The 21,080-nt window shown below is 29.2% G+C and overlaps 2 protein-coding genes across 2 annotated transcripts in view; one reads left to right on the forward strand and one right to left on the reverse strand.

The window, feature by feature from the left end:
• LOC107455789 (FH1/FH2 domain-containing protein 3) overlaps positions 1-21,080 on the forward strand; it is a 148,733-nt gene that overhangs the window by 40,128 nt on the left and 87,525 nt on the right. The gene's annotated exons all lie outside the window — the stretch shown is intronic.
• LOC107455794 (acetylcholine receptor subunit alpha-1-A-like) lies at positions 2,714-13,261 on the reverse strand. The gene is made up of 7 exons (XM_016073504.5): positions 13,023-13,261; positions 11,025-11,212; positions 8,666-8,710; positions 6,096-6,199; positions 5,419-5,661; positions 4,244-4,542; positions 2,714-3,112 (listed from the first exon to the last, which is right to left on the reverse strand). Exons 1-7 carry the CDS (start codon positions 13,084-13,086, stop codon positions 2,784-2,786), a joined length of 1,272 nt encoding a protein of 423 aa, XP_015928990.2. The 5' UTR covers positions 13,087-13,261; the 3' UTR covers positions 2,714-2,783.

Here is a 21,080-nt window from a genome sequence, read left to right on the forward strand (position 1 = left end):
ATCATTATTATGGTTCAATGTTGAAATTTTATGTGCCTTTTATTATGATTCAATGTTAAACCAAATTTCCTGTAAGTGTACGAAAGCCAGCTATGATTTCTCAATCGAGGAAAGATAAATGATATATCATTCAGGCTTATAGATTTTATTTTATAGGTGACATAAAAAGCTTTTGCTACCACAATGTAGATTTTTGTTTAGATAAATTAAAAACATGACTTTTTTTAAATCCTTATATGAAATTTTATAATATTATACTGATTTATAAGCAGCCTCTATGTGGATATTGATGATTACGCATTTATATATATATATATATATGTATATTTGTCGCACATAATTGTCTATGTTATCTGTCACACAGAATTTTATTACGCATTAAAGTTGACAAATTTCTTCCAAATGATTTTAAAACCGAAGACATTAACCCTTTGTCACATAATTTTTATTAAATATATTTTCATACCTTATTTATTATTTTGTATCAATTTAGGTCAAAACATTATAAGAGTTTGCTCTTTTTTGCAGTTATTTAGGTAAAAGAGAAAGAGTATTCATCATTGAAATTTCGTTAATTTGCAAAATCAATTATTGATAAATTTTTGAATATGAATGAAAAGAAAAAAATTCAAACTACGTTATTTGGGTTTTATATTTTGCACAAATATAATTCCGATAATCTGACAGGTTTTTTTAGTAACTGTTAGATTGTTTTTAATAATTAAAAAGTACCAACATTTATTTCTGCTTGTAATTAGAGTGTCAGGAAAAAAATACATAAAAGGGACACCCATGTCCTATCTGCGTCAAAAAAGTTAACCTTTACATCATTATTTATAGAAAATATTTTTCGGATGAATTACACGAAAAAATCTACTATGAGTTTCGTTCTAATTTATATTCCAACCACGTTTTTATTTCGCGCTATCACTCAATCTTACTTATGAAATTATTGTTTTACTTTTAAAGGGATTTTTCCAGGTTGTGCATTTATTGAAGGAATGTTATCGGAAAAAAATATTCACAATATTCTTAAATGCAAGTTATCATTTTTTTATGAACCTATGAGGCTGTCAAGCCTGATATATTCCGCTGCAGAACGTTTTTCAAAAAACGTTTTGGCTTAACGGTTTGTGAAACTATGGTACAATGGGATTTATAAATTCTGCTGGATCAATTTGTATTAAAAAATGCTATTATTTGCATCAATACTGATTTTAATGTCGAATTTTGTTTTTATTTAAATCAACGTTATAAAAGGTTAAAAGCAACAAAAAAAAATTTTGCTACAGTTTTTCTGCAGAGCTATAAAAAAGAATTTCTCGCTTTTTGTTTCTGAAGTTTTTTTTTAATTCTAATAACTCACTGTCAAATAAAAATTGGTTCAGACGGTTCAAATTCGAGACAAAAATAGATGTCAAGCTGACTGGTTTTTATTAGTCGGAGAATTTAGAGGACAGGAAATAGAAAGTTGTATTTGTCTCCGAATGTTGGCAGCAGTGGTGAGAAAGAAAAATTTGTCTTGTAAGCTGAAAAGGGGTTTCAACCTGCATCATAGAGTTGAAAGAACAGAGGTTCATTAACCGAATGGCTGAAGATGAGGATTTATTCCCTCAAACAAAAGTTTTTATACCGTTTCTGAACCTGTGTCGATGAAAAATATAAAAATATAACACTTTGTTTCTTTCTAATTTTAGTTCTCTCATCAATCTAGAAAAAGTACATGAACTGCATATGTAGTAAAGCAAGTATGCTTCACTACATATATATATATATATATATATATATATATATATATATATATATATATATATATATATATATATATATATATATATATATATATATATATATATATATATATATATATATATATATATATATATATACTTTTTTTTTAATAAGAATTTTGAAATACGCAATAACGGTGGTGATTACGGAATATTTTGTTTATTTATAGTTTATTTATCACTCCCTTCTTATCTTGTTTCAATTTGGTATAAACTGAAGATTAAATTTCGAATTCAGTGTTTTCTTTACCAACCTGTGTTCGGTTTCAGTAGAATAATTTCTATGTTGTATGGGAACAAGATTTATAAAAGTTAAGTAATCAAACATAAGAAGAGAGAATAAGAAGGGAGATAAGCAGAATACTCCTTTTCCTCTTAGTTATTTTTCTTATCTCCTTTAATATGTTTTATTATCTAGTTCAAGCTCATTTCTTTGTTGTAACTTGTTTATAATTTTCACATACATATACGTGTTTCATTCTTTTATTCAGTGTTTTGATACTAAGAAGGATTTTTGTTTTTAAACTGATCGAAAGCAAAATTTCAGACTTTCAACTTAAAAAAACAACAACATAAAACAAGATTTCAGAAATAAGGTAATCAAATAAAAGAAGGGAGTTAAGTACTCCACTTTTACTTGCAGTCATTTTTCCTATCTCCGTTCTTTTGTTTGATTATCTTTTTCAAGTCCATTTCCATACCCTATTAGAGTATTCCTTTTTTTTCTTCTCTATTTGTAACTTGTTTGCAATTTTCTCCCGCATGTCTATGTTTTTCTCCTTTAGCTGTATTATGAAAATGAAGTTTTTTTAGTACAGAGTCGAATTCTGTTTACATACTTTTCATGCCGTTTAGCTTTATTCCTATCTGTTTCAATATTAACACTTTCTTTACTTTCACATGATTTTAAAATAAGCATCTAATTTTGGACATATGAGTACATTGTTTAATTTTTCTCATTTACATAAAAACGCTAAAGAAAATTATCATATTTCATAAATGGTGTACAGAGAGAGTAACTATTGACATTATTGAAAAAAATATTCGATCCAATGCTGTTGCCAACAAAATCCATTCTTCTTTAATTGAAATCCTTTCCGTAGTTGTGAAATCTTCGTTAAGCTTCATTTGATCGAGGATCACTTTATCTTCCGAAAATGGAGATCTCAATAACAGATATTTTCCTAGTCGACCCGTTAAGATTTCAATAACAGTTATTGGTGGATTGGATGTTGTCGACCAAGTTGCAACTTTATGAACTACGAAAACTTGTAGAAGAACTGTTATGATTCCAATATACATCGTCGACTGCAGAAATGAAACTATAAAAATGAACATAATATTTAAGAAGTAAGAACAATAAAAAATGGTTCTTGTTCAAAGTTTTTTTTTAATCCAACAACAATAAGCTATTCATTTTTTAAAAAAAAAAAACCCCGACTCGTGTGTAAGATGCATCACAATTCACGCAAGAGGTTTTTTTAATGCAAAATATGCTGCCAAAGAAGAGGATTCAACAGGATATCTAACAGTTAAGGGCCTTTAAAAATGATGCTACGAAAGAATTATGCATTTTCATCGTTGAGCAATGTTGAATCTTTCTATGGTCATGTAATTTCTCATTTTGAGGATTAAAATTGCCCGACATATCACATGATTTAAAGACGCAGGCGTTTTTAAAGAACCTATTTTAGGTCTAAGGTTTATGCCAAGGGCCATGCATTGGGATCGGATTAGGATTCACCCATGCATTGAAGGAGGATATCAAAATCAGTGATTTCCATCTACATTTATACAAAATGGTCACTAGCGACTAAGAAGTGCGGAGACTAATGAGTGCATTAAAACACGGACGACATTTAACCTATATGTTATATGTTCATGCACAATCTTATAATGATTTAATTATGTAAGTAAAGCATTTTCACAGCTCAGGGGATAGAACTCTCGCTTCCCAATTAGGTGATTTGAGTTCGATTTCCAGCGCTGGCTGGTCGAAACAAATTCCTCACACTACTCGCACCGACCACAGTGCTGATGTAAAATATCTTCAATGGTAGACGGATCATGGGTTAGAGTCCCCTTGCTCTCAGGCTAACCGTATGAGGTCTTCGTGATTTTTCTCTCCGTGTGACGCAAGTGTTGATTAGTTCCATCAAAAAGCCGACGAAGGCAAATTTCCGAATGTTAATTTAGCGTTTTGTCAATTCAGAAGCGAATCAATCAGGTTTGATATACACGCTTGGTGCCGCTCACAGGCAACAATTAAAACTTATTCAAATCACATTGTTAGGCAGAATCACTTTACTTCTTCTCGAGTTACAAGCACCCAATTCTAAAAAACTGATAAATCCTTCTCCCGTTTTACACTCAATGACTTACGTTATGAATTTTTTTTGGTCACAAATCGTTTTTTTTAGTATATTTCTATACAAAATGGTTGTTAAGGTTACCTCCACGCAAGACTCCCAAAGGATTTCTAGTACTGCTGATGACGTACACCAAAAGAACACTCAGGACTGTAAACAGAAGAGGATTCAAAATATATTTCATATTGTGTTGATTTGGCAACCAGTATGTAGCTAGAGTAAGAATCATTATTAGAATGCACGGTATTCTGGTAGCTTCAATTTGTGGCAATGGTCGGCGCTTCAGGGGAAGGTGGTAGGTCAGGCTCACGTATGGTGAAATGCAACATTCATAATACCAAGTCTCGTTCGTCATTTCAATTTCTGAGACTAAAAGCTCCCATCTAAAATTAATAAGTAAGAGTACCTTAAAATAAAAATGCTAAAAGTACATAAAAGATAAATCATAATAGAGTTTTAGCAATAACCTCTCGAGACTTAGAGTTAAATATATAGTAAAAAACTATAACTGTAAAAATACTGACCAACTCCCGTCGTTGCTTTTTATTCTTCATCGTTTTTTTCTTCTTAAAAGTCGATAAAAAAAGACCATTTTGCTTATAAAATGTGTAATTATTGTAATTTTATGTAAGCACATATGTTAATCGTAACAAACTGAACGGATACCCATATTTAAAAAAATTATTTGAAAATAATCAATTAGAAAAGAAATATTTTAACTTAGGACACAGAATATGCAATACAATAAGAAGTAATTAATGAGGAGCGAAGTTTACTCTTTAACAGTATATAACGATTATCTTATAGAACATTTTTAAAGCAAAAAAAGGAAAAAGGAAGCACTTACAATTGGAATAACTTACGATCCAATTGGAATGTCCTTAAAAATCATGTTAAGCTCAAAAACAAAAATAGCCCTTTCAACACGTGAATTTTAACTCTACAGTTCCAATTCAGTAGGATGCAGACTGTTCCTCAGGTTATTATTTATTACAAGTTTTACAGATAATAATTTTCGAATATTATTTCTTATTCCACCACCTTCCCTTTTTATATTTCTATACATTATTGTAACTTCAAATATAGTCTTATAGCTTTTGTGCAACAGAGCAAAATGTAATGTTATGTTGAACACCCATGACAACAAAGGCGACAGCTACTCCTACGATTTTATAACAAAAAGAGAAACATTAGTAGACTGTTTTTTCAAAATTTTTATTATTATTAAGTAGAATGAAAAATCACAGGAACATTTTTACCCTTGATGAATATTCTCAAAATGCTCTAAATACATTTGATGTCCTTGGTTTAGCATGACAGTCCATCCATCTATGCTCCAAGATCCTAATTCTATTGTGCATATTAATATATCATTGGGGTATTCTGTTTGGGTTAATGAAGTGCATGAAGTGATTGTCTTCAATTTCGGTATCCAGTATACGTAGCCATAAGGGTAGACTTGAAGTGGGACATCATATGTGGCATCCACTGCGGAGCTCAGACTAGATTTAAAAAAAGAACACAGATCTTTTAAGGATAAAAAAAGTATAAAAAAGGGATAACATAGTTGTTAATATATTATTTATATTATTCAAAAAATGCATAATCAGTAAAAAATTGTTTTCAATACTTAAAATGCATACTTTTATTCCCTCAACAGCCCGCTGTAGGACAGGGGGGTCATGGAGGTTAAAGCTCTGCAATTTTGAGATCAACACGGCATAATTGTGAGAATGTGGTCAGTATTGCACTTTCCAGACAAGCTGGTATCCTGAAACTGGGTGGGTGGGGATCAAACCCCCGTCCTTTTCAATGACAGTTCAGTTCGATTGGGTGACCAGTTGTGAGGTCTTTTACAATGTAGGGATTTCGGATGCTGATATAAAATATTAAAAAAATTTATATTCAGCCGAAATTTAGGAAAAGTTTTACATACCTGTTTAGAACAGAGATATCAGGTACCCAAAGCATATCTTTTGGTATCTGTAGATGATCATTGTAAAAAGTATCATTCCATTGTAATCGTACGTCTAGCCAAGACTAAAATAAAATACATGTGCAGTAAAAAAAAAAAGAAAAAAAGAAATAGAACTCCATGAAAAACTTTTCGATCAATTTTTTTTAATGAAATTGAAATCAACAAAGCTTTTAAAATAGAGCTTGCTAACATGCCACAAATGAGATGTTGAACATCTCATTTCATCTCACCAATGACATGTTAGTTAACTCATTATAGGGCCATGTTATGTTATGCTAATGTTATGTTAATGTTATATTAAAATATTTTTGAATTTAAGATTGGTTCAAAAAATAAAAATTCAATTAGCTTGTTACCTGAAATGAATTTGATTTTAATGAAACTCTTTTTGGTGGGAAAGTGGGAGAATTTTCAAAATTTTATCTACTGTAAAAGAATTGACCCTAAACTTGAATTTCTGTACTTGTAAATAACCAAATTTATAAATTCTTTGTTTATGAATGAACGAACGTAAGAGTCGAATGAAGCATAAAACACAAGACTTGGCGTCTCTTTTTGATCGAATTCTAAACTTAACTGTTACCCATGTATATGTGAACCAATTCCAGAATCTTTTTTTTCCCTCTGAAGTTATTAGAAGATGTAGTAAAACGGCTTCCCATCGACATTTAATAATTAATGTAGTTGGTGGAAAGCATACTTCACACAGTCTTATAAATTATTTTTTTTAAAAAAATGCAGGATGTTCTGTATTGACTGCCCTTAATATATAATTTGGGAATTTTTTATTAAAAGAAATTTAGTAAAAAATACTAACTTTAAAAAATATGATTGAAATAATTAGCAAAAGCATTTTTGATTTGAAAGAGAATAAAAAATTAGTTTAAAAGATTTTAAGAAGTATAAAAATTTAATGAAATGGACTGCTTTAAATGTTTCTTTGAAATTGCTAAATCGATCCACGATGCGTCAGGTAAGTTGAAATTTCCGTGTATTTCTTTCCAAATCAAATAATAATCTCTTGAACTTTTCATTTCTATAAGTCAAATTAATATCTAGAAATTTTGATTAATTTTCACTAACATAAAAATGATTGAAGAAATGTTGTTGTTGTTAATTTACGTCGCACTAGAGCTGCACAATGGGCTATTGGCGACGGTCTGGGAAACATCCCGGAGGATGATCCGAAGACATGCCATCGCAATTTTGATCCTCTGCGGAGGGGATGGCACCCCCGCTTCGGTAGCCCGACGACCTGCGCGCGAAGTCGAGCACTTCACGGTAGCACAGTTTAACGAGGACCGACACCGCACACCCTCGGTCCCTACGCAGACTGATCCAAGTGGTCACCCACCCGCACACTGACCGCAGTCAGTGATGCTTGACTTCGGTGATCTGCTGGGAACCGTGACTTAACGATCAGTCCACTGCGGGACTGATTAAAGAAATATTTTTCTAATTGATTTTTTTTAAACAGCCTAATCAAATGGTACGAATAAATTTTAAAATGTTGAGGAATGATTTTTGGAATCTTTGTACAAACTGTTTATATAAAGAGTGGCAAATGGGACTTAATTATGCATTACGTAGTCTAATTAATACTTCAAAAATGTTTATATATAGTCTTGCAAATAAATATTTGACTAAAAGCGCTGTTAGATTCTGACCAATCAATAATGAAGAGCAAAAAATCAACCATCAAAAACCTGTTTATTTGCCAAGTTGGTATTGAAATGTTTTCTGCTTTGTTACGAACTCCCTTTCAGCTTCATCCTCAAATGAACTAATTTAAGATGATTTTAAACCCTCCGTTGATCTGATTAAACTACGTTTGATTATATTTTTATCTTTTTACTCATTTAAATATTAAATTCATACCTATAATTTAAATATTGCGTCTTCAATTTTTTAATGTTATGAACAGAGAATAAAAAAAAAGGCGTCCATGCTCAATAGATTTTGCGCTTTCAATTTAAAGGAATTAGTATTGAATAGCTCAAAAGAGAAAATTTCAGCACTTTTTTACTATTTCAGTACGCAAATATGTATTTATTTATAACATACAATGCTTGAATCACTATTTTTTTCCCTATCAATGACATTTGGTACTTTTTTTTAAAATTGAAACCATATGCACTGTTGCGCATGTACGACATCTTTGTTTTACATTTCGCCCAGTGTATTACCGATTATGGAACTCTAAACACCACAGGTTATTTTATGTGCAACAGATCAATACTTTTGGTAAATAAATACGCGTGCCAAGTTTAAGCGATTTCCTAACTCATCACCCTTTCCCACTCAGTTGCCATTGTTTCTCAAAATCTTGCTCTTTCCCCACGCAACTATGTTTCAACTTCTTACGGGAATGTACTTCCGTAGGAAAGAAAGCGAGATTTCCCGAAACCATTGCAAAAGAGTAAGGAAAAGTGTGGAGACTGGGAAAACCACGTGACTTTGAGACGTCTTTTCTATGTAAAAAGAGCATAAAGTCGGTCGATAAGAGCATCCTCTTGTATACAACTTACCATCCATACCATTGAATCAAAAACCAATAACCCTTTTTCTTCATCCTGTGAAAAAGTAAAATAAGCAATAAATTTTATTCAAATTTAGTTTATTTAACAAAATAAAACTGATTAAAAAATAGTTTCTGTAAAAAAAGGGGGAAAAAAACATTTTTAATTTGTCAGTATTTTTATTTATTTATTTATTTATTTATTTATTTGAAATCTCGAAAAAGTATGAATGGAATGCTATTGAAAAAAAGTATGACTGTTTATGCAATAAAATAAATTATACATTATCGTCTTTCTAAAAAAATGGAACGGCTGATTGATATTACTCTAAATATATATATTTTTTAATTTTACATTTAAAGGAGGATGATTCTAAGTGCAGATTAATAAATTGACGAGGAGAGGAAATGAAATTAAGAAGAAAAAAATAGGTTTATGATGTTTTTCACACTATTTACCACATAGGGGAGGATTACAATAATGCGTGTTCAGCTCTTAGACTTATCAAGAACAATTCTATTTTTCAAGTAAAGAATGCGTTAAAAACTTGTTTAGAAAATTTATAATCACTTGATAGGTGCACTTAAGCCCTTCAAGTTTTTTTGTGTTTATAATATTAAAACAAATCGTAACTTAGTTTAAGGAAAACAAAATATAAGTTAATGAATTATAAATTGAATTAAGGTTATTAAAAGAAGGATTATTTATTATAGTATCTCTAATTGTCAACCGGAGAGTGGATCACAAAGTATAGCAAGGAGAAAATAGCAAATTAACTGAATTTTGCTTGTTGGAACTTTAGCAGTTCCATGAATAAAGAATGTTGATTAGAACGTTCCAAACACACACAAAGGAAAAAATTCGTGCGCCCAAGATCGCCAAAGGAAATTTCTTGTTGTCATACCATCACTCATTCGATATTTTATTTAAGCAAATTTAAAAATTGTTTAATTTCTAAGCTTGCGTTAGTGATGACGAAATTGCAATAAAATCATATTATAAACCGCAGTGGTATGGTATAAAAGTAAAGTGGTCTCATAAAGGAAGCAGAACTGAGAACCTTACAAGATGGATGCGGAAAAAAAGCTCCGGATTCAGAGCTGAGAATCTCACAATAAAAGTCGGACGCGATAAAGATTTACCATCAGGTTAAAATCTAAATAACAGGATAAAATTTTGGAATCACCGGTAAGAATTTTTCAATGCATGCGATATAAAAGCTCCAGAATCTGGTAAGAATCTCATAAACAGATTCTTTCGGATTGTAAATTTAGAAGCACTTTATGTTATTTTATTCAGCAACTGTCGTTGAATAACCAATCCAATTTCTCGGGTTTACGATCAACATTGTTCAGCTCCATAGCTTTGTAATTTTGAACCCAATCCAGAAGACAAGGGAATTCCCGGATCAAGTATTTTCAGAAATTTGCTTTCGTGGAGGACTTTTTGATGGAACTAACCCGCATTTGCGTTACATGGAGAGGAAAACCACGAAAGCCTCCCATGGATAGCCTGATTGCAAGACTATTCTTACCCATAATCCGTTTACCACTGAGAATATTTTTTTCTCCTCATCGGAACGTAAACGTTCGATATAAAATGAATGCGAGTTACTTTATGTAAGTAAAGCCTTCTCTCAGACGTGGTGGCTCAGGGGATAGAGGGTTCTCCTTTCAATGAAGTGTACCGGGTCTGAATCTCAGGGATGACTGCTCGATACGAATTCCACACCGCAACGATCATAGTGCTGTAAAATATCCTCAGCTGCTGACGGATTATGGATTAGAGTCCCCCTGCTGTCAGGATAATCGTGGGTGGGTTTTGAGGTTTCCCTCACCATGTAACGCAAATGGGGGTTAGTTCCATCAAAAAGTCCTCCTCGAAGGCAAATTTCTGAAAATACTTGATCCAGGAGTTCCCTTGTCTTCTGGATTGGGTTCAAAATTACAAGGCTACAGAGCTGAACATTTGTAGTCGTAAACCCGAAATTGGGTCGGCTGTTCAACGATGGTTATCAAATCAAATGAGTACGAGAATAAATTCGAAATCAGTAATTGTGGAACTTGCAGGTCAAACTATTATTTTTACAAAATCACACAAGGTCAATAGGAAAAAGATTTAATCTTTCAGCATGCCCTATTTTGTCAGTTCGAGATCCGTTATTATTGCATTAATATGCATCATTATTTGATTATTATTCCATTATTATTCATAATTATTAAATTACTATTCATTGTTATCCCATTTCAATTTTTCACTCAAAATAAAAATTTTGTTTGTGAGTTGTTTTTGCGCATTTTTTTTCCTTCCTAAATTCTCGAATCATTTTTTTAAAAGTTCTGTAATTTACATATTATTTAATACTTACCACGTCGTTAACATATATAGGAATAAAAGTGATATACACTTGTGTAACGTTGAATTTTTCTTGGAATTCATCTATTGTTGGTCTGATCGATTTATCATAATCCTTAAATATTTTATCTTTCACTGCTTGCATTTTTTCTGTAGAATCCATCCGAAAACCTTCGTCTTCCGTTTGAGCTGCACAACATGCTGAAATAGATTCCTTTCATTTTTTTGTTTTTGTTATATGCATACATTTAAAAAGAAAAATATTTTGCTGATGCAGCTTTTACTTGTTAGTTATTATAAGATTATTCATGTGCTTTGCTTAGCTAATACTTTAAAAATAAAATCCTCTTTTTTTTGGTTTTAATTTTATCATAATTATTTTAATTATTTAAGTTTTTATAATTTATTTCTTAAATTTTTTTTAAGAATTAATTTTTTGAAGAATTAGTGTAAACCATGATGCTTCATATGCTGTTTTCAAAATATAAATTTTGGTGTGTAGTTGCCACCATTCTTGGTGTTGAGGTAAACTACAATTTTTATAGTGCATACATTATTTGCTTTTTCACTGTTATAGTTGTATTTATTTATTTCTTCCTTTTTTGTTTGTTTGTTTACAGACAAAACACATTTTCCTGCATATTAAGAATCAATTCATGGTAAATCAAATTTTGGCTTCATTGCAAAACCATTTTGTTTAAAAAACAATTGCACTCATTTTTATAAGCAATTGTTATTTTATAAATTTCGCACAATTGTTTGCACGATGACTACAGATCTGTGATTAATAATATTAATAAATAATAATAATAATATAACATAATTTATTAATATATTATAATTAATATTAATATAGATAATATTAATATAAATAATATTAATATAATTATTGTTAATATTAATAATAATATTAATTAATAACTATACACCAAACTTTCTTATTGTGTAAGTAAACCAGCCATAATTTGTTTGTCTGTTGAAGTTATGAATTTTTTTTAGCATTCAAAACTTTATAGTCTATTCTAATCTTACAAAAAATCACATTTTCTATAATTTAAATTTTAACGCTTTCGTTACGAGCGCCATATTTTTCCAGCATACCGACCATGCCCTAAAACGCCGGAATTAGAAGTACATGCAGGGCAGAAAATGGTCTGCCTTGATTTAAAATTTATCAAACTAAATTAAATTACAAAGAATATTTTTGAATTTTTCTAAATTGAATTTTATTAATATACTAAAAAAATCTCGAAATCTATTGTTATGTAACACTTAAATAAGAAAATCCTAACATCAGCTTATCGATGATTATAGTGTTATCGACGTACTCTCATTATAGTGTTCTCTTAAAGGAGAATGTGAATTCGACCTATTTTTCAGACAGTTATTTTATTGTGTGCGCATTGAATAATTGCATAACCGTATATGGAAATTACAAACATAGAACTAAAACATGAATAATTACAAGAGTTTTCAATAAGTGTTACTTTTTTTTGCTCGAGAAGTTAAAAGGAAATAATTTTTAAAAATTCTCAAAAGTCAGTAGAAGTCTTACAACATGTCTAAGGAAACTCTTCCTGCAAAAAAAGGAAATAATGAAAAGAAAATAATGAAAAAGAAAAAAAACGAAGAAAATATGAAATGTAATCCAAACAGGTAATTTTAACAACAATGTAATAGACTAAACACATTTTAAAATAGTTTTCAAATTGCGTCATTTATGCAATATTCAACTAATAGGATGATATATCTCCCCCCCCCCATATTTAAGTTTCATCAATTCTATTTATTTATTAATTTATATTTTATCACTTATATTTATCGAAATTTATAATTTACTGTTAAATACAAACAGTAATGATTAAAAAAGGGCTTAAATAGAAAATAATCACTTCCAAACTGCTATCCTCTAATTTTATAATAAATAACATGTCTTTGGAGACGAAAGTTAAGCGTATTATATCTCATAATTAAAAATAGAATTAAGAATGAAATAAAAAATTTTACTTACCAATAAAAATTATTAAAACGATTCGATGAAAGTACTTTATTTGATCAAATTTATCTATTTCCATGGTTAAACAGCAACAACAACAATAATAATAATAAATTGTATCTCCGAGCAGCTAGTTTCGTAACTTTACTTCGAGAAAATTTCTCTCCTACGAAAAAAAAAGAAAAAACATTACTTTTGCTGTTATTGTATCATGTTTCGTTTCAAACCTTGTTTTTTTATTGACGTATGTTTCTGTAAGAAACAGCCAACGGAACACTAAAAGTAGTCGCTTTACTTTTGAAAAACATTTCAAAGAAACAATTTTAAAACAGAGTTTTCTACGGAATTTTGTCCCATCTCTTTTTTTCTTTCTTTCTCCCATTTATCTACTCTTCCATAGAAAAAAATAGCAAACTGTAATAATTTTATTTTATTTTATAAACGGTGTTGAACAGCTGGCTAATTTTCGAGTTTATGACTATCAATGTTTGTAATTTCGAACTCAACCCAGAAGACAAGGGGCTTCAAACATTAGGGCAAATTAGCCTTCATGAAGGACTTATTGATGCAACTATCCGTTATATTAAGAGGTAGACGACGTCCCACGGAGAAGGGATTCGAATCCATTATCGGTCAACCACCACTTTCACGTCAGCACTGCAGCATCAAAGCAGAAACCCCCAGACATCGCTGAGATTCGAACCTTGGTTTCATCTCATTGTGCAGCGAGCGCTTCATACCGAAAAGTACACGTTCCTCAAACCCTTGCTAACGTTTCTGAATCCTATAATAGGATGCATTTACTGTAATCACTACCGTTCATGTACAGAGTTGATACATACAATGATCAAACGGATTTTATACATTCAAATAGTTAAAATTATTACATGAATTAAAGTAGATTAAATATGAAAATGGAATACAAACATCAATACCTGTTTGAAGCCAGTGATAAATAGAAAGGAGTTGAAAGACATTTTTTTGACACTCCGGAATGGTTCATCAAGAGGTTTTTGTACATTTCACCCTACTTTCTATGCTCAAAAGATTTCGCTAGTTTCTGTTGTTGTTGTTTTAAAACTTCTCTTGAATAATTATTTACGATCCGTGAGACTTCCTTTTTCAATAATCCCGCTTTGCTCTATAGCGATTCGCTAAACTAGAACTTTCTACACTTTTTTTTAACCTCTTGTGTAAGTATTGCTTTGTTGGACTTTTAAACTTTATTTTAAACGCAGTGATTACAGAGCACTTCGTAAACGGAACTCTTAGAAAAAAAGGTTAAAACAAATGAAAGCACTTCAAATATTCGTTATGTGTAATTTTATTTTCAAAATTTGCATCAAGTTTTTTAAAACTTTTTTGCTTCTGTTAAACATTTGACGTTTTTGCATTAAAATTTAACATACACTTCTAATTTCCCTTTTTCAAGCATTTAAAGATATATTTTACTGCTGTGGCAGATTTAAGCTTAACAATTAGAAGCCTCAAAACATTTTGTAGCTAAAGAAAATTGTTGACACTTAAAGAAAATTGACTCTTTATAGAAAATTGTTGACATTTCAGGAAGAAGTAAAGGAAAAAAAAAAAACACTTTTTGTTAAGTAACAACTGTTTCTTCGGAATATTCTTAAGACCTCACTGATTTCATTAGTGTTGTCGGCAAAATTATTATATGGTTTGGGAACAAAATGAGGTGAGAAAATAAATTTGAGTGAAAATTCTCAAAATAAACTTCTTTACAACTCTCAGCATATGCTTGAATATTACTTAACAGAACTTTTCTTCGAATGACTAAAATACTCATTTAACCTCGTACTTTTCTGTTATTGTTTAGTTTTAAAAAAATGTGTCAGTTGAGTCTTTAAAATTTCGAAACAAACTATGCATGTTTTATTTTCACTGAAAAATTATTTCCTTTTTCAGACCTTAATTTTTTTTAAAATTTATAACATTATTCATTTTTAACCGGTCTTTTAAATAATGCAACTATCAATTATTCCTTTTTTCAATTCAAGTTATTCCGCATATTTTCGTTGAGTCAATGACGAAAAATGTTTAAAGTTTTTGAGATTTAACTCATATTTTTTAGTAAGACAAATAATTCTCTTAATGGAGCAAAAATTATGCTTTGTGTTCTAAATTTAAACATGAGATAAGTTTTTATTTCACCTGGAACTTAAGGAGATGCGAATTTTTTTTTCTTTGTCATCATTCTGTCATGCTTTTTGTTTTCTAATTTTAAAACGATCTATCTCAAAATATTTTAACAATTAACTGCATAAAATTTGGAATATCTTCATTTTCTTTTTCACTTTGATTTGCTTTCGGGAAATAAATAAAACATTTTTAAGTTTTGTTTTATAATTTCATATAATATAAGAAAATATGTCATTCTTATTTTAGAAATGTTTATACTTAATAGAATAAAATTGTGAACACTGTTTTTATTTTATTTTATAACCGGCGTTAAACAGCCTACCCAATTTTGAGTTTACGAGTATCAATGACTGCATATGAAATTTTACATATTTTATATCAGTTTCCGAAATCTCTATAGTTGATGATTCCTCAACAGGCCTGTCAAACAATAGAAATTGTTTAGCGCGTGTTATTTAATAATACGAAAAATAAGAAAAAAGTGGGAACAATGCATATTATTTTCTTAGAACAGGCTAACTATTTTGGGTTTACGATGTTCAACTCAGTAGCCTTGTAATCTTAAACCCAATCAAGAAGACAAGGGAAGTCCTGGATCAAGTATTGGGACAAACAAGCATTCATGGCGATGGAACTAACCCCCATATGCACAATACATTTTCATGCATAATACTTTTTTTCTAAATAATACTACATTTTTTATGAATTAAAATGTAATATTATTCGCTCATTAATTTGAAGAAAAAAATTCGTTTTAATCTTCGTATTCAAAAATTAATACTAATGCCGAATAAAAAATAAAATATATGATGAGGATTTTAAATTGCATAACTCTACGTACGTTAATAGCAGTAAAATTCTAGGTGGACAGAGAGCTATTCAAAAGTATAATTTGTGCTCCTAGTTGGAATTCCAATCATAGGTAGAAGTTTTCTTCTGCTAAAATCATTCAATATTGCTATTCATTTACCGATCTTGATTTTTCGAGAATCATTTCATACTTTAAAAAATTCTAATGATTTAGTTAATGATTTTTCCCACTGCTTCCCATATTTGGAAATCTATTCTATTTTAATTTTCAGCACCCTGGTATCCCCGCCAAGCTCTCCCCTTTTTATTGCATTTTTCAAACTGGTACCTACTGTTATTTATCCCTATTGTTTGAACTACTTTATTCTTGTTTGTTTCCTTACTTCTCTACTAAATATTTAATATTTTTTATATATCATTTGGTTAATGAGGAAAGCTCTTGTTTATGGAACTTAAACTTCTCATACAACAAAATAAATAAATACAAGAAAACACGAAGAAAGTTAAGAAAAACAATAAGTTTCATTTATTGCGCATAAGCTGCAAGTAAACGGAACTCATTAGTTAAGTTCAAAATGAAGCTAAAACAAAGGAAAATTATTGGCATATGAGAAAGGGTGGGTGGGAAATAATAATGAAAAAAAAAAACAAACAAACAGCTGATTAAAAAGAAAAGATCTTTTTTTAAATATTTTTTTTTTAATCAGTTGTTTGTTATTTTTTTTCTCATTATTATTTCCCCCCCCCCTTTTTCATATGTCTATAATTTTCCTTTGTTTTATCTTCATTTTGAACTTACTAAGTTTGATTTCCTTTTACATTTTTCTTTTATTTCATGATTTTTTACTACATTAGGTTTTTGCGATATCGACACATATAAAGAATAATTTTTATCTTAGGATAATTATTCTTTATTCAGAAATATCGCATTATTTATGGCAATTAGATGTGTCTTGACAACGACTATTTGCCTTTACCATTCTTGTTTCTCTACCATTTAGTTTTTTATTTTTATTTTATTCATGTTTTTGATGTTAATTTGTGTTTATATATATATATATATATATATATATATATATATATATATATATATACAGTCAAACCCCGATATCTCGAACTTGGAGGAAGAAGAGAAAAAATTCGAGGTATCGAAAATTCGAATTATCGAAAATCGCATGTTATCGATGGTAGTATAAAGAAAAATGCTCTTTACATACCTTATTTACTATTCCATATTTATTTTAAAAACACTTTTTACATTTTCAATTAAAAAAAGATTCAATTGTTGTTTGCTTTAGAGATGCGTAAGAAAGTTTGTCTATAACACTTTCTAAGTGGACTATAGCTTTAAATGTCTCCTCTGACATATTCGGCTGCCTCTCAATAAATCTCCTTACAGTGTCCACTACAGAAAGCGCTTATTTGTTAGTAACATTGGGCAGTAAATCTTCGATTTCCTTATCCTCTTCTTCTGATAGTTTACAAGAAGCTTTCGTTTGAGCGATGATACTATTGTCGTTCCACTGACTGCATCACTGTTACTGCATCATCTACGTTTACTAAGTCATGAAATTCCATATCATCAAGCCTTCATGAGTCCAGTCAATATGTTCCAATCATTTTCGATGTAGTTTTCAGCAGAATTAACGATATTGATTGTTTGACTACTTTCGTGATCTTTAATGAATCCAGACTTCTTGAAGCCATTCGTTTAGAGGAAGACACATCCCATGCCATGTCAGCCATTCTTAAATTTTTTTATTTTTTTTGGAATATTTTTTTAATTTTAGAAAAAGAATCTACTATTTACGAAAAAAAAATTCAATTTATTGAGGGATTGGAAAGAAAAATTCGTGAAATCAAGTTTTTCTTAACTTTAAGTGTATAGGAAATTCGAAGGGAATTTTTATTTCTTCGAGATATCGAAAAGTTCGTGAAATCGAGGTTCGACTGCATATATATATATATATATATATATATATGCAGTATATATATATATATATATATATATATATATATATATATATATATATATATATATATATATATATATATATATATATATATAATATATATATATATATATATATATATATATATATATATATATATATATATATATATATATATATATATATATATATATATATATATATATATATATATCTATATATATATATATATATATATATATATATATATATATATATATATATATATATATATATATATATATATATATATATATATATTATGTGTAATTTTATTTTCAAAATTTGCATCAAGTTTTTTAAAACTTTTTTGCTTCTGTTAAACATTTGACGTTTTTGCATTAAAATTTAACATACACTTCTAATTTCCCTTTTTCAAGCATTTAAAGATATATTTTACTGCTGTGGCAGATTTAAGCTTAACAATTAGAAGCCTCAAAACATTTTGTAGCTAAAGAAAATTGTTGACACTTAAAGAAAATTGACTCTTTATAGAAAATTGTTGACATTTCAGGAAGAAGTAAAGGAAAAAAAAAAACACTTTTTGTTAAGTAACAACTGTTTCTTCGGAATATTCTTAAGACCTCACTGATTTCATTAGTGTTGTCGGCAAAATTATTATATGGTTTGGGAACAAAATGAGGTGAGAAAATAAATTTGAGTGAAAATTCTCAAAATAAACTTCTTTACAACTCTCAGCATATGCTTGAATATTACTTAACAGAACTTTTCTTCGAATGACTAAAATACTCATTTAACCTCGTACTTTTCTGTTATTGTTTAGTTTTAAAAAAATGTGTCAGTTGAGTCTTTAAAATTTCGAAACAAACTATGCATGTTTTATTTTCACTGAAAAATTATTTCCTTTTTCAGACCTTAATTTTTTTTAAAATTTATAACATTATTCATTTTTAACCGGTCTTTTAAATAATGCAACTATCAATTATTCCTTTTTTCAATTCAAGTTATTCCGCATATTTTCGTTGAGTCAATGACGAAAAATGTTTAAAGTTTTTGAGATTTAACTCATATTTTTTAGTAAGACAAATAATTCTCTTAATGGAGCAAAAATTATGCTTTGTGTTCTAAATTTAAACATGAGATAAGTTTTTATTTCACCTGGAACTTAAGGAGATGCGAATTTTTTTTTCTTTGTCATCATTCTGTCATGCTTTTTGTTTTCTAATTTTAAAACGATCTATCTCAAAATATTTTAACAATTAACTGCATAAAATTTGGAATATCTTCATTTTCTTTTTCACTTTGATTTGCTTTCGGGAAATAAATAAAACATTTTTAAGTTTTGTTTTATAATTTCATATAATATAAGAAAATATGTCATTCTTATTTTAGAAATGTTTATACTTAATAGAATAAAATTGTGAACACTGTTTTTATTTTATTTTATAACCGGCGTTAAACAGCCTACCCAATTTTGAGTTTACGAGTATCAATGACTGCATATGAAATTTTACATATTTTATATCAGTTTCCGAAATCTCTATAGTTGATGATTCCTCAACAGGCCTGTCAAACAATAGAAATTGTTTAGCGCGTGTTATTTAATAATACGAAAAATAAGAAAAAAGTGGGAACAATGCATATTATTTTCTTAGAACAGGCTAACTATTTTGGGTTTACGATGTTCAACTCAGTAGCCTTGTAATCTTAAACCCAATCAAGAAGACAAGGGAAGTCCTGGATCAAGTATTGGGACAAACAAGCATTCATGGCGATGGAACTAACCCCCATATGCACAATACATTTTCATGCATAATACTTTTTTTCTAAATAATACTACATTTTTTATGAATTAAAATGTAATATTATTCGCTCATTAATTTGAAGAAAAAAATTCGTTTTAATCTTCGTATTCAAAAATTAATACTAATGCCGAATAAAAAATAAAATATATGATGAGGATTTTAAATTGCATAACTCTACGTACGTTAATAGCAGTAAAATTCTAGGTGGACAGAGAGCTATTCAAAAGTATAATTTGTGCTCCTAGTTGGAATTCCAATCATAGGTAGAAGTTTTCTTCTGCTAAAATCATTCAATATTGCTATTCATTTACCGATCTTGATTTTTCGAGAATCATTTCATACTTTAAAAAATTCTAATGATTTAGTTAATGATTTTTCCCACTGCTTCCCATATTTGGAAATCTATTCTATTTTAATTTTCAGCACCCTGGTATCCCCGCCAAGCTCTCCCCTTTTTATTGCATTTTTCAAACTGGTACCTACTGTTATTTATCCCTATTGTTTGAACTACTTTATTCTTGTTTGTTTCCTTACTTCTCTACTAAATATTTAATATTTTTTATATATCATTTGGTTAATGAGGAAAGCTCTTGTTTATGGAACTTAAACTTCTCATACAACAAAATAAATAAATACAAGAAAACACGAAGAAAGTTAAGAAAAACAATAAGTTTCATTTATTGCGCATAAGCTGCAAGTAAACGGAACTCATTAGTTAAGTTCAAAATGAAGCTAAAACAAAGGAAAATTATTGGCATATGAGAAAGGGTGGGTGGGAAATAATAATGAAAAAAAAAAACAAACAAACAGCTGATTAAAAAGAAAAGATCTTTTTTTAAATATTTTTTTTTTAATCAGTTGTTTGTTATTTTTTTTCTCATTATTATTTCCCCCCCCCTTTTTCATATGTCTATAATTTTCCTTTGTTTTATCTTCATTTTGAACTTACTAAGTTTGATTTCCTTTTACATTTTTCTTTTATTTCATGATTTTTTACTACATTAGGTTTTTGCGATATCGACACATATAAAGAATAATTTTTATCTTAGGATAATTATTCTTTATTCAGAAATATCGCATTATTTATGGCAATTAGATGTGTCTTGACAACGACTATTTGCCTTTACCATTCTTGTTTCTCTACCATTTAGTTTTTTATTTTTATTTTATTCATGTTTTTGATGTTAATTTGTGTTTATATATATATATATATATATATATATATATATATATATATATATACAGTCAAACCCCGATATCTCGAACTTGGAGGAAGAAGAGAAAAAATTCGAGGTATCGAAAATTCGAATTATCGAAAATCGCATGTTATCGATGGTAGTATAAAG

This window comes from Parasteatoda tepidariorum, chromosome 3 (assembly GCF_982258835.1).
Source record: "Parasteatoda tepidariorum strain Cologne lab strain chromosome 3, Ptep-v5.0, whole genome shotgun sequence".
NCBI classification, from domain to species: domain Eukaryota; kingdom Metazoa; phylum Arthropoda; class Arachnida; order Araneae; family Theridiidae; genus Parasteatoda; species Parasteatoda tepidariorum.